At 46.6% G+C, this 14,375-nt stretch overlaps 1 protein-coding gene across 2 annotated transcripts in view; it reads right to left on the reverse strand.

The window, feature by feature from the left end:
- Cda4 (chitin deacetylase Cda4) overlaps positions 1–14,375 on the reverse strand; it is a 42,761-nt gene that overhangs the window by 18,742 nt on the left and 9,644 nt on the right. For both annotated transcript variants that reach the window (XM_033383052.1, XM_033383053.1), the window contains 4 exons: positions 13,629–13,720; positions 13,437–13,548; positions 6,873–7,000; positions 931–1,073 (listed from right to left, as the gene is read on the reverse strand). In XM_033383052.1, coding sequence (XP_033238943.1) covers positions 931–1,073; positions 6,873–7,000; positions 13,437–13,548; positions 13,629–13,720 — 475 coding nt within the window. The remainder of the gene's footprint in view (positions 1–930; positions 1,074–6,872; positions 7,001–13,436; positions 13,549–13,628; positions 13,721–14,375) is intronic.

A 14,375-nucleotide genomic window follows, 5' to 3' on the forward strand; every position in this document is an offset into this window, starting at 1 on the left:
ACTCCCCGTACTGCCCCGCACTGCTGTAGACACCCACATACATACGTACTGTCTTTATCCAGGACTCTGCCGAGTCTTTATATACTCGCACTCGCATTGGCACTCGCACTCGCACTCGTACCCGTACGTTCTGCAACTGTTGGCGTTGTATTGTAGCTGCTTTTCCTTCATCATTTTCTTTATTTCTTTTCCTTCATTTTGTTGTTGGGCTTTTACTTTGTTGAGTGTTGCCTGTGTGCCTGTCTGTGTGTGTGTGTGTGTGTCGTCTGTCTCCTTTATAAGTCTGTCAAAATGTAGTTCATATATTTTGGCGAAAATTCATTTTGCAGTTGACATAACTTTGTCAGCCCCAATTTATCAACAACAATTAGTAGAGCAGAGCAGGGCAGGGCAGGGCATGCCAGGGCAGGACTTGACTAACATACTCGCATGGGGCTGAAAAGTGGGGGGGGCGGTGGGTGTGGGTGCATGGGTGTATGGGTGTATGGGTATGCGGGGCCTGGCAAGTATGTGACAAGTATTTTGAACAAAAACTTTGTCTGCCAAACAGAGCCCGACTACACAGCACACTTGACTTTCTGTGCCCCCGAACTTTCGAGAGAGAAAGAGAGAGAGTGAGAGCTGTAGCTGGAGCTGTCGCTGTCGCTGCAGCAGAAGCAGCAGTAGCAGCAGCAGCAGCATCCCTTGCGTATGCGTAATATTATAATGCCAAAATAATGTGCATTTGGAAAATTGCTGTCACCCCCAAGGAAACGAACAGCAACAGCAGCAATGGGAGACAGAGACAACAGAGAGTTGCTGGGGCAACACATCAATTGTCAAGTGTCAGCTCGGCTGTGCCACACCGACTTGCCACCCAGCTAGCTGGCTTATTAAACTTCAATTTGCAACCCGAGCAGAACTGAAAGAACAACAAAGAATAGAACTCACCTGTACTCGTGCGACAGGAAGAAGGTGCCACGAATGAGGCAGCCGTTGGGATTCTGTCGCTTGCCATTGAAGATTTTTGTATAATGATCGTAGTTGTTCAGATTGACAGCACCATCAAAGGTCAGCATGATGATTTGTGGGATCTGCAGCAAAAAAGCAAAAAAAAACATAAATATACATATACATATATACAACAAATGGTACACACAATGTCTGTATACATCTGTATTTCCTCTCCAGCAAAGTCATCTAAACTTTTGGCACCCTGTCATTCGATTTGGCTAAGAGGAAAATCTCTTAATTACATTGCCTCTATCTCAATATACTCGTTTGTACATAAGTAGAAGCTTCTGCACATACACTTATGACCGTGTGTGTCGTGCGTGCGGGGAATGGGGAAGGGGGAACGGAGGAATGGGGGGTCCCAATTAGAGGATTACCAACCTCAAAATCAGCCGGGCATGGGATGGCATTGGAACCGCAGCAACAGCTCTAATTGAAGGTTTTGCATTTTGCGTTTGTTTTTCCTGTCTACGTTGCCGCCTGGTTGCGCTTTTGCACTTTTCCGTACCGCACCCCGCCCCCCGTACTCCCACTCCCACTGTGCCTATTGCCTACTTTTGCAACTTGAGCATTAAACATAATTAGTGGGGCATGTGGCCAGCCAGCGCCAGCCATCTAGCCAGCCATCGGAGGCAGAATCGCGAAGCCAAATTAATTTCGAATAATACTCAACTATCAATAGAACGAAGGCAACATCCAACAGAGCAACAGCAGCAGCAACAGCAGCAACAAACAGCAAATTCCATTACGAAAATTGGCACCCAAAAACCCGAATTGAGATTTGGGGGGAAAACTCAGAGCCAGAAGAAGTTGCTACTGCCTCTGTTGCAACACTTTAAGTGCAATTCCATAATCAAAGACTTCTGAGAAAAGCGGTAAAGGGAAACGAAAAATATAATAATAAAGCCAACGAAATGAAGATCCATAAAAACAGGGGAAAATCAGGAGCCAGGAACCACAGGGCAAGCCCGAAATGCACATACTCTAGGCCAAGGTGGGGCCTCTAGAATATTCAGTGCTAAAGGGTGCGAAAAGTCCCTTAACTTATTCAACCTTCAGTTTCCAGTAGAGTCATTCGATTGAGATGCAACCCCAGACACGTATTAGAGTATATCGAATAACCAGGATGACCCAGGATCAAGCTGCTTTTATGCATGGGGGAATAGTGTAGGTTGGGGTCGGGGTTGGGGTTGAGCGCAAATCCAAAATGCATTTCGACCGAGAGCTGGCCATAAAGGCGTAAGGCACGGCCCGGCACCGTACGGCACCGTACGGCAACGTACGGCAAGAACCCACTTAACGCTCATTGCAGGACACATAAAAATGATTATTGTACAAATTCAATATTAATGTGGAGATGATACCTAACCCCAGACGCCAGACCAGACGTTGGCCAGAGCTGGCAAAATTATGCAGAGGCGTGAAACACTCGAGGCATCGGCATCGGCAGCGGTCCGGCTTAAGTGCGGCTTAGATGACGAAGGAGTCGTCTCCGCCAGCCAGCGGCTGCCACAGTGCCTCGGATGAGGTTCTGGTGCGGTGCGGTATGGTGCGGTTCTCGACAGCCATTGAAATTGAAATTTTCGCTTCGATTTGACAGCATTTCCTTTGCTTTCGTTTCCCATCCGTTGGTTGGTTTTTCATTTGGGAGCCATCGCAGCATCGCAGCCGACCCCCTGCCACTGCCACTGCCACTGCCACTCGCACTTCCAGATGAATCTTCTTATTGCCTTTGGTGGTCGGTCGGTTGGTCGGTCTGTCGAGTGCTTTATTGAAAGGCATATTTCAAAGGCGCGTTTCCGCAAAATGAGTGCAAATCAACTGCAAAACTTTTTTCGCTCTCGCTAAATTATGAAGTAAAAATATTATTGCAAATATAATGAATGTCAGAAGAGGGACCAGAAGGGAGAGATGGAGGGAGACCAATAGAGTGGGATAGAAAGAGAGGGCTAAAACAAATCATAAATCTGCCAGCCTTGGACCAAGTTTTTGGTGGGTCCAAGGTCCAAGGAGGAAAGTGAGGAAAACCATTGTTCGGCTGCTTGAACTTTATGCGATTGCCATATTGCTGAATCGTCCGTCTATCGTCTATTACCTATTGCCACGACCCTAATCGCACCCCAAGGCCCTCCAAACATACACAAATTCGGGGTTCAACACAAATTCTTCAAGCTCAAAAGTTGGCGACCAATTCAATGGTTTGGAAGGCCATTCAGAGCCGATTTGTGGCGTTTGGAATGTTGGAAATAGCACAGAGCAGAGGGCTGTAATCGAAAGAAACTATGGAACTGAAACGTGGAATATTTTAAGGAGAATAAGCTAATTTGTGGCACCGTCTGCAACCCAAGCGGGAGAGAGAGAGGAATGGAATTCCATTGCAACTTTGAGATCAAAATATGATTAATGCAATAAAGGAATCCATCAAAAGTGGGTTATTCTTTGTTATTCGAAGATGGAAAACAATGGGCAACATTGCTTGAGAAATGATTGTCAATCAGCTGATTCTTAGACGAAAGATGATATGTGGAAACTTTGGTACCCGAAAGACCAAGTAAAACCGCCTTTTTAACCGCTAGTTAGGCTGATTAGGTGAAAACCTTGAGCTAGTCGATGTTTGAAATTGAGTAACTGACGAGTATATGGCCAAATCAAATAGAGCATAAAAGTGCTGGGAATACAGATACTCAATTCCCCCGCAGTCGTCCCAGTAGCCTGCCTGCTGCACTTCTCTGTGTGCGTTGATAATTTTCGCCTAATGCGACTCAAGTTTGCACTTTAGTCTTTCAGCAAATATGGCAGCCACCCGACCAGCCCGCCTACCCACTCTCGGAGGCCATGCCATCGAGGTGGCAAGACAGAAGTTTGCCGTGCCCCATCGTTTGCCAGCCACTGGGGAGGGATAGTGCTGGTGGATTGGGGATTGGGGGAATATTTGCATAGCTCAGTTGCTCAATCGCAGCGACAATTGAGCGGCTCATTGATTGCAACACCCATCCAGCAATCCAGCAATCCACCCATCCACCCATCCAGCACTCACTAGGCACCTCTTGAAGCACTCCACCTCCACCTCCGCCTCCACTTCCAGTCCGCCATCCACCATCCACCATTCACAAACTTTTTTGTTGACACTGTGCCATCTTTTCATTTCATTTTCTCAAATCAAATTCGATTCGAATTCAAATTGAGCAAAAGCGGTTTGCTAGCCGCAATTTCAGCTCTTCCTTAGAGGCCAGGCCCCCCGCCCCCATTTATATACTTTAACCCAGATGGAGTCGTTTGTACCGCTATATCTTCCTGATTGATCGCTCAATGAATCTCTCCTATGACTGTATTTAGACCCCGAATAAGTATCTGCTTCGTCGCTACAGAGTTGCCGCATATTCCTTGGCCTTCTATGGCCCAAAAAGAGTATATAAATGTCTTTACTTTTTGGCGGGTAGATATCCGTTTGCATTTGCGGAAATTGGCCGCACATTGTGAAATGGAGCGAAACGATAATCGAAATGCCAAGGCGGACAAAAAAAGAGTGAAAGAAGTGGTTAAAAAAGGCAGAAAAGACCCGCTCGGAAGAAGGGGTAGAGGGGGCACTAGGGCACGGAGCTGAGAAGCCGTGGCGGCAGCGGCATACACTGCGGATGCGTGATGTGTGGAGCGCGACGCCAAATCAAAGGAAGTTTTTGGCATGCACAAATTAACCGCTTGTTTGCGGTTAATTGAGATGATATTAATTATAATTATGTGCGCACACACAGAGACACACACACAAAACAAATCACAGATACGCACAGGACATAGATGCAAAGATCCAGCCAGCAAATGGAATTGTTTTGGGGCATGCCGCTGCCACTGCCGCTCCCGGTTGCTGGTTGCTGGTTGCTGGTTGCCGGTTGCTGGTGCGAACACATGTAAGCGCTAATAACACTTAAACAAGCACCCATACACACATACAGACGAACCCTGTTACACACACACAGCCACGGCGCGATGGGGGGGACAGAACTGCATGGAATGGCAGCGGACAGACACACATTTCAATTTCGAAAATTAAGTGGCTCCGCTTGCCTTGTTTGGCTTTGTGTGTGCGTGTGTGTGTGTGTGTGTGTGCCTATATCTCTCATGTGTCCCTGTGTGCGTATCTCTATATATATATAGTATTTGTTTGTTTGTCTGCGATTTGCGTTTATGCTGCCGTCACTGCCACCCTCGCTGCCTGCCACATAAACATCCGCTTTGCTTTCAACTTATATTTGTTTGTGCCGCCTTTTTTTGTGTCGCACCAAACGATATCCTGCACGTGAAGGGTTGATCAGTTCGGGGAGCAGTGCTGGCTCCTGGAACTCCTCTCACAGAAGGCAGAGCATTCAATTGGTCGTTGTCGCAGGATGCAGGCATCCCGCAGGGACACGGCTGGTGCATTGCCTTTACGAGTACGCGTGTTATTATGCAAGTGAAACCACAACTAATGTGCACTACAAACTGTCTGTCAATCGCCCAGCACAGGCACAGGCACAGGCACAAGGCAGAGCAGGGCAGAGAGCAGAGCAGAAGGAGGCAGGCGCCTACCCGCAGATTGATGCACTACTGATTTTCCGCGCTTCCGAATGCGGATGTTTTTAATGCGGGAAAAGCGGGAAATATTTTCAAATAATTTAAAAGGCAAAAGCGGTGACGGCGACAAATAACTTTATTAAAAGCCACAAATATGTGTTTCTTTTTGCCAGCAAATTGATGGAAAATGATGAAAATTTGTGGATGAATCAAAGCATCTTTGAAGTAATCCCATTACGTATACGCAGCGTTGGAGTCTTTTATGACTAGTTGCTCGTATTCGAAGAAAGATTCAAGTGCCAATCAATAAGCAAGGAATGAAAAGAATTGCAGAATAATTGTCTCAATATCTAAAAAGCAGATAAGAGGATTCCTTTCGCATTGAGCTGAGAGATTGAACCGCAATCAAACACAAGCCAGAGGCCAGGTGTGGCAGGGACCAGGGGCTCCTACTACTGACTGCTGACTACTGTCTGGCCTGCCCCTCGGGCCAGCGCATAACTCTTGGCCAAATAAACAAAGCGTGTTCTCGTAGTTATTAAACAGGATATTCGAATCAACAGGAGCAGCAGCAACAGTGGCTACAATATGGCCAAGGACAAACACGGCAACGGACAACAAGAGCGAGAGAGAGAGCTCTGGACAAAAAGTACGAGTACAAGAGCACAATTTCCTTATGCAAAGCGACGATAAGAGCAAACCGAATGCAAATACATAGATTTATGACCATGGCCCAAACAGGCAGGAGGCAACACAGGCAGCAACCCAGAGAACTGAGTCGCTGAGAACTCTGAACGCCATAGAGACAGAGAGAGAGCTGTAGCTGTAGCTGTAGCTGTAGCTGTATATCCCAATCCAAAGCGATTCGTTTCGTTTCGTTTCGATTCGATTCGATCCACAGCTGCCATAGCCCCAGTTCTGTGTCGTAAAAATAAAAGCTGTCAATGCACTGGAAATTTATCGCCTTGCAAATTAACACTTAAATGCAAATGGGCAAAATGGCAGAGCCAACAAGTAGCAGCAGAGCCAATGGCTCTCAACGGAGGTTCGACTTATGGATGGTCTCTAGATGAAACATAATGGGAGTGTGGTCGGAATCCAAGGTCCGATGAGAAGGGGATTCTTTACCCCCATACTCTCTGGGCAGAATTGCCAAGATAGAACCCTTCAATCCATCTGCTAATCGAGTCGCCTTGGAACGCCTTGTGATACCCTAGACACACCTCAATGGCCACGAATCCAATGAAACCATACCCGTGCTTGGTACAAGATATATATATACTTATACTTCCACTCCCACTCGCACCTATACTGCGAGTATCTTTAGTTACCTTTTCGGCCTCGAGGTCGCCAGGTATCTGGGTGCCATCCTTCGAGCAGAAACAGTAGGGCAGGGCACAGTCCTCGGTGCTGCAGCGCTGGGCGGTGTCTGCCGGTGCATCCGTGGCAGGGGCAGGAGCTAGACAAAGAGAGAGAGAAAGAAAGAAAGGGAGAGGGAGGGAGTCACAAATCAGTTTGAAAATTATTTAAAATCTATTTTGTTATGCAAGATCCAATCCGGATGGTAATCGAACTGAAGTGCAGCGAGAGGCTTGTCCAAAGTTAAAAGTCAACAAGTAACAATACAATGCCAAGCAAATATCAATAAGGAGGCCCACAGCCAGGCCGGAATCCCGGCCAGAACACAGACAAGGACCGAGGAGCGAGAAACGAGGAAATGTGCAAGAAACAAGTTAAAAGAAAGTTAACCTCTCAGTCGCACAGAGATACTCCCACTCTCAGCGTGTGTGTGTGTGTGTGTGTGTGTGTGTGTGGGGCAGAGAGACCGAAAGTCAAATAACCTTAAGCTAAATCCTGAGCGCTCGCCCTCTCCCTCTCCCTCTCTCTCTCGCTCTTTCTGGATGGATGCAGAGGGAGGATGGGGTCAAAAGCTATTTGCATATGTGGGTGGCGTTGGGCGTGTGTGCACGGGCCATCGGTGTACGAGTATGTGATTGCCAGTCCCAAAACTCAATAGAATTCAATTGGTTTTTTTTTTCGTTGGCATCTTCCTTGCAGGCGCTTCTTGCTCCTTGCCTCTTGCTCCTCTTTCATCCTTCATCCTGGGCGTCCCGGGAGTCCTGCCTTGTTTTGCCTTGTTCTGTGATGGAGTCAACAAATTCGCTTAAAGTTCACAAAAACAAAAGGTAAAGCGAAGCCAATACCATCGATGGAGTCGATATGGAGGCAAATATTAAATGCATTTCTGGTGCCCCAATCACTGGCGGATGGGGGGTGGATGGTGGGTGCTGCCACATTGGCGGTGGGCGTGGGCGTGGAAGGCACGTTGGAGTCGTCGTCGTCATCGTCCTATATCTGGAGTTGCACTAACTGCATTAGCACCCGCCATGGATACGCTATCGATTCAGTGCCGCTGTAGGCGTTGATTTGATTTGATTTTGACGCAGAGGCCAAGGAAATTTCTAAATCACTGCCACACGGGGTGCCTGGTGCTTGGTGCATGGTGCATGCTGCATGCACATCGTGGAATGTGGTGGCAGCCGCGACTGCCATTGGGCCAGCGGGTAAGCTGAGCACCAGGTGAAAGCAAATTGATACAATATTCCATAAATTATTGGGCATTAAATTGTAATCAGCTCGATTCATTAGCGGGAATGATGGCAGGGGCCAATTGTCTATTCCCATTTGGGATTTTCCATGACTTTCACTCAAGAAAGAGGGAATGTCTATGGCAATTTGTTGTGTACGTGTGACCCGTAACCCGCTGCCAGGCTCGGCTTTTCTTCTGCTCTCTCGGTCATCAATCAATGGAATGCCGAATGCAAAGATAAACTAATGATGGCATAGAGACTCCCATTTCGATTGTCATTCGTCACTCATTCCTTCAGTTTTCCTTTGGCAGCAACTAAGTAAGGCCTGTCCGGAGAGTGCCAGAATGATTATGCCACCGACGGCGACTCCCTTTTGGATCAAGCGGGATTTAATTACACACAGCTCCAAAGTTATGCAAATGAAAATGCAATCCTCAATCCTAATACCCAGCCCAGGGCCCAGAACCCAGAACCCAGATTCCAGGACATAAGCAGAAGCAGAAGCAGAAGCAGAAACAAAGGGCACAAAAAGCACACGGGAGTACACTCCACACAAAGGTTGTCCTGCGCAACGGAACAGGGACAGGATACGAAGGGACAGGACAGTACAGTACAGGACGGGACAGGACGGGACAGGACGGGACAGGATCCGTATACTCTCTCTTTCTGCAGTTGGCATTGATTCGGCTTTAGCTTTTTGCTGCTCTGCTCCGGTCTGCTCCGCTCTGCACCGCTCTCTTCTTTGTGGCCAAAAACCCCATCAGCCCCACCCGCGGACGCGGCACCACCTTTGGCCTTTATGTAATGCCAGCCAAAAAAATAGTTTAAACAAAATAAAACAAAATAAAAACACAATAAATATGAATGAGCCTGGCCGTGGAGCGTTTGGTTTTTAATATTAACATAAAATATCTGATCTGATTTCTACACAAAAAAGGACAACAAAAAACGTGGGGAAACCGGATGGGCAAAAAAAAAGTAAGCGAAAATAAAATCCCTCCTGTGGCATATCAATGCCTTTTTGAAAAATATTTGTGGTCACATCATAAATAACGGCAATGAAAATGAAATGCTGGGCAATTAATTGGCCAGGACACAGGATACACACACACACACACACACAGGCACAGGCACAGGAAAGGAGACAGGAGAGTGCAGGACTGGAATGGACAGGGCAGGACAGAAAAGGACAGTTTGGACCAGGACAGGACTGCAATCAACATAAATTCTCTTGGGGGCTGGAAAGCAAGAAGCCCCCCACACAAAAAGTAAATGCATAAAATTTTATTATTTCAAAAAGTAACTTCAAGAATCCTTCCCCCACTCCCCCCACTCAGCCCAGTGGGGCTCGCTCGCTCGATCCTCTGCTCTAGGACTGTGTTGGCCTGGAACTTGTGCTGAGTTATTGAATAAAATGTAATAAACACTTTTAGTAACTTTGTCTTATGCATTTTGTCCTGCCAGAGACCATGCTCGCAGAGCCGGGCAGGAGCGGGGGGAGGGACTGGCATATAGAACGACTCGCATCATCGCATACAATGCGTATACGTTATATTTGGCTACTGCTGTCCATAGTTGTTACGAGTGTCTGTAGCCAGAACAAAGCCAGAGGGGTATGCTGGGCAGACAGGACATGGAAGCTCATCCGCAATTATATAGTCCTTTGACTACAGCAGTCCCGTCCCTATCATCCTCATCAGCGGACAGCGATCATAATAATAGAATAATACGAGCTTCTCAGAGCTACCCGCTAAGCTTAGCCTGGAGGTCCATCAGGGGATCCGCCAGGATATCTCAATCTTCGATCAACCTACGATTGCCTTTCCACCAAGTTGGTGTTTTTGTTGCTGCTTCTGCTGCTGCTGCTGCTGCTGCTGTTGTTGTTGTGTAAGCAATATTGAAATGCTGTCATTGAGCGTGCTCACTGAATTATGAAATTGAAAACTATTCAGTGCAAAACATTTTTCTTTGAATTTTATCAGCTCAGCTTCGCTTCTGCATACGAGTGCGAGTGCGTGTGCGTGTGTGTGTGCGGATTGGGTGGATTTGGTTGTCAGCTGCTGATGCTGCTGATGCTGCTGCCATTCCAAAGGAAGGACTCGCCTTAGACCTCTTGAATTGTTGTTAAATTTCAAGTGCAAAAAAGTGGCTTAAATATTTTAATTTGTGTCTGCCGCCTTGCCAGCCGAATAGCATCCAATCGGAATGAAATGAATACGCATTTATATGCACATTGTACGAGCATTGCATACATATATTGTATGAATGAATGCATGAATACACTCATACTATTACACATCGAATCTATGTGGAGACACATTTCTATATACGAGCGTGTCTGTATGTACATACATATAATGAAAATCTCAACAACTTTTTGCTTATTTATTTCGGGGCGACAAGTTGCTGTCACAATTTCAAATGCTGCAGAGACCTCCGTTGCGTATACGCAATTCGTCAGCCGAGATTTGGCCAAAGTCATGAATCTGTTGGTCGATGCTAACGCTGGGGTTGGGCCATGGGCCGTGGGCTGTGGGCTGTGGGCTGTGGGGTGTGCTGAAAAACGGATGCTGCAGAGGAAGTCTTTCGGCTGGCAAGAGCTCTTAATCCCCCCGTCTGGCTTAGGCAGTTGGCAGATGGCTGGCTAAATTAAAGTGCCAGACGATTATGGGGCAATCAGTTAGTTTGCTTCTTTACTCGTTTTGGATTTTGCTTGAAATGCCTTTAAATCACACACACACACACACACACACTCGTGCTAGGTATCCATGTATCTGCAGGGGTTTTTATGCAAACTTCAAATGGAAGCTTGAATGCTTTTCCGCGTGTCTTTGGTGTCTTTGAAAGTGTCATTTGAGCGCTAAAGACAGACGAATGTATGAGGCACTAAAAGAAAGTCAACTAATTGGATTTCTTCAGCTATCTTTCCAATATTTTCAAGTAGTACTCTAGCCCCCCCAAGATAGTTTGTCTATGGTCTTGGGTTGAGGGGCCCTGCATTTGGCTAGGCCTCCCTAAACAAAGGCGAACACCCCCCACCACCCCATTCAAGCACCCCGTTTAACCCCGTTTATCTGCTGGCAAAAATGCTGCGAATGGCAAACGGAGTTCGAGTTGGAGTGGGGCAAAAATTGTTATATTGGCTTAGCCATTTCCCGTGGCAGTAGACGACAGACGGCAAAAAAAAAGAAACAAAAATTGTGAATCAGATATACATATATGGACGGACATGTAGAACTACATACCTATCGCATTTATGTATCTGGCGTCAGCAGAAAGGCAGCGAGAAAAAAAATATTCCAAATTTTTATATGCACAGAGAGCTTTGACCTAATCTCTGCTGCAATATTTCTCTCCTCGTGCTGCCCTCCAACCAGCCACCACCCCCCACACCCTGCCCCAGAGTGTGTGTTTGTGTGCGTCATTTATGTTATTACTTTTCTTCAGCACACACACACACACAGAGAGAGAGAGAGAGAGTGAGAGGGGTAGCTATTTATATGAGAACAACATTCCAGTTGGTATTACGCAAATCCCCAAAACGCTTTAGCTGTCGCAGCTTTCTTCCAAGCGGTTGCCTTCCGACCAACGACCAACGACCAGTGCCCAGGACCCGTTCGCCCCTGCCCGCCCCCTTTGGCTGTGGCACCACCACCCCCACCCACACCCACACCCGTAAACGTAGCAGGTCCTAGAACCGGAACCGGAATGGCGACTACTGCAAAAGTGCGTGCTTGCATGTGAGCGATATGTCACTCTGCATATGCCTGTGTCTCTGTGTCTCTCTGTGTCTCTGTGTCCGTGTGTCCGTGTGTCCCTGTATGTGTGCGTCCCTCTTTCTGTGGCTGGGGCTGTGGCTGTGGCTGTGTCTGTGCATTTAATTCTATGCTCGTTTCTGTTGAATTTTTGGCCTTTTCATGAGGCTACACTTAAAAAAAAGGAAAACCAAGAGAGCAGGATCATCAATGTATATAGGAACTATTTTTCGCAGTGTCCTCACAGAGCTCTCTCCTTTTCTCTTTCTATTGCAGCTCTTAATTATAACCTCATGTCGTCTTGGTCATCGTGAAATTTGTCAAGTGTATCCATATGTATGCAAAGGAAAAAACCAAATAAAATGGAAAGAAAGGAAGGACGGAAGGAAGGAAAATGGCTGCCAGTTGTGTAGGTGCATGGAGACTGAAGCTAAGAACTGCCGTAAAACTGAAAACTAAATCTTAAATGTAAGCTTTAATGGCCTTCACCTCCCCTCCCACCCACACACTCCACACACACACACATGCCCTGAAACAGAGAGGGAAAATAGAGCAGCGAAATAGATAGATAGATGGAGTTGGTTATTCTTAAGCGGTCGCGTTTGTGCCCCATTTGAAGTGCACTCAATGTTGTGGGATGACAGAGAGAGACAGAGCCAGAGCTAGAGACAGAGACAGAGCCAGAGACAGACAGTGGTGAGAAGCACTTGGCATTCATCTTGGAGCACCCCTTGGCCCCGCAACCCTCTCCCGGGGCATCGTCTCGTTAGGCAAGTCAATAGAGCAGACAATGTTTGGGGGATTCGGTGTGTGGTCGCCACCATTTTGCTCATTGCATTGTCATCGAAGAGGACTCGATTTTTGGCCCACACACAGAGGCCATTCAGGACTCTCTGGAATCCTTGGATGTGTGCATGTGTGGATGTGGAACTTTGTAACCATAAATGAATTATGCGACATTTACTCAAAATTGCTTCCTAATGCACAACATCCGGCCCAGACAAATGTCTCTCTCTCTCTCTGTATGGCTCTCCCCCCCTCACTCTCTCTCTATATCTCTCTGTACGCCTCTGTGTGTCCTTGTGCGAATTGTAATAGAATGCCCAATTCTATGTTGAGCTTCTAATAAATTTGGGGGTCTCCTCCTTCTCCCTTCTCCCTTTAGCCTTCTCGCTAAGCCACAGGCGATTGTTTCGGCTCGAAGTTCGCTTTTATATTTCTAGTTTTTCCAATGGAAATCGTTTAGCAAACCGCTTGGCATTTGCCACACACACACACACCCAGAGTGAGTGAGAGAGAGAGAAAAACCTGCCTCCATAGACACAGATCCAGATCTAGAGAGACAGAGACAGAGACGGAGCCCGTCTGGTGGTGCCATCTCTTTCTCGGTGGCAACACTTAGAGTGCACTTAAAGTTTTTACTTTATTTTCTGTGCTCCCTCTCTCTGATTTATGTAGCACTTTCAATTGTCTCTCCGGAGAGAGAGAGAGACAGAGAGAGAGAGAGAGAGCTGGCCTCTCTTGCATTGGGATTTTTGGAGGGACTTACTTGTTGGCAGTGGGCCGCACTTGGCCTCATCCTTGAATGTGCAGTACTTCTGCAAATCGTCGAAGTAGAGGCCGGACGGGCAGCGGTTCAAGTACGGATAGCCGTCCACGCACTAAATTGGCGAAAGACCAAAGAGAAGAGTTTCGATTCAAATGGAGGTCCATCCATGGGGCCTGTGGCGGGGGCACTCACCTGATAGAACCGACGACAAGTGGCAGGATCCGCATAGTTGCCATTGGCAATGTGTGAGGGGCACTGGAACTCCTCCTTCTCCTTATTTTGGCCTAAGAAACAAATCGACGAAATGTTACAATTAGATACTGGAAATTGGCAGATGAATATCTGATATCTGTAGATCCTAACGATAGTTTACCATCCTATCTGTAGAATCGATACGACACTCCATTCGAGGGGCCTTCCCAAAAAAGATTAATCGATTCCATTTGCATGTAATCCCGAGAATCCATCAACCCTTTTTTGCATTAACTTATTTGTGCAGTTAAGTTGGGCATTCAATTTAAATATCCGGCAATTAATTGCATAATAGACACACCGCACATCGCACATACATACATGTGTGTATATGTGTGGGGGGATTATATAGAGGGGGGAGGACTGGGGCATGCAGATATGCAGTACATAAATACAAATTATAATCGCGTAATGTATATTTATGATGATTTTGTGCTGCACATACATGCATGTGTCTCTCGTTTTATTTTTGTTTATTTTTTATGGTTTTATGAAAAGCCAAATCTAAGCTTAAAAGGCTTGGCGGCTTGACATTTACACAAAAGCCGCAAATCTAAGGGGGTCCGAGGGGCACGTAAATAAATAAATGCCAGATAAGATATAATTAAATGTCGATTTACATTCGATTAACTAGCGGCAACAACAACAACAAGCCAGAGAGATAGTGCAGAGAGTATTAAGTGCAGA

Source organism: Drosophila pseudoobscura, chromosome X (assembly GCF_009870125.1).
Source record: "Drosophila pseudoobscura strain MV-25-SWS-2005 chromosome X, UCI_Dpse_MV25, whole genome shotgun sequence".
NCBI classification, from domain to species: domain Eukaryota; kingdom Metazoa; phylum Arthropoda; class Insecta; order Diptera; family Drosophilidae; genus Drosophila; species Drosophila pseudoobscura.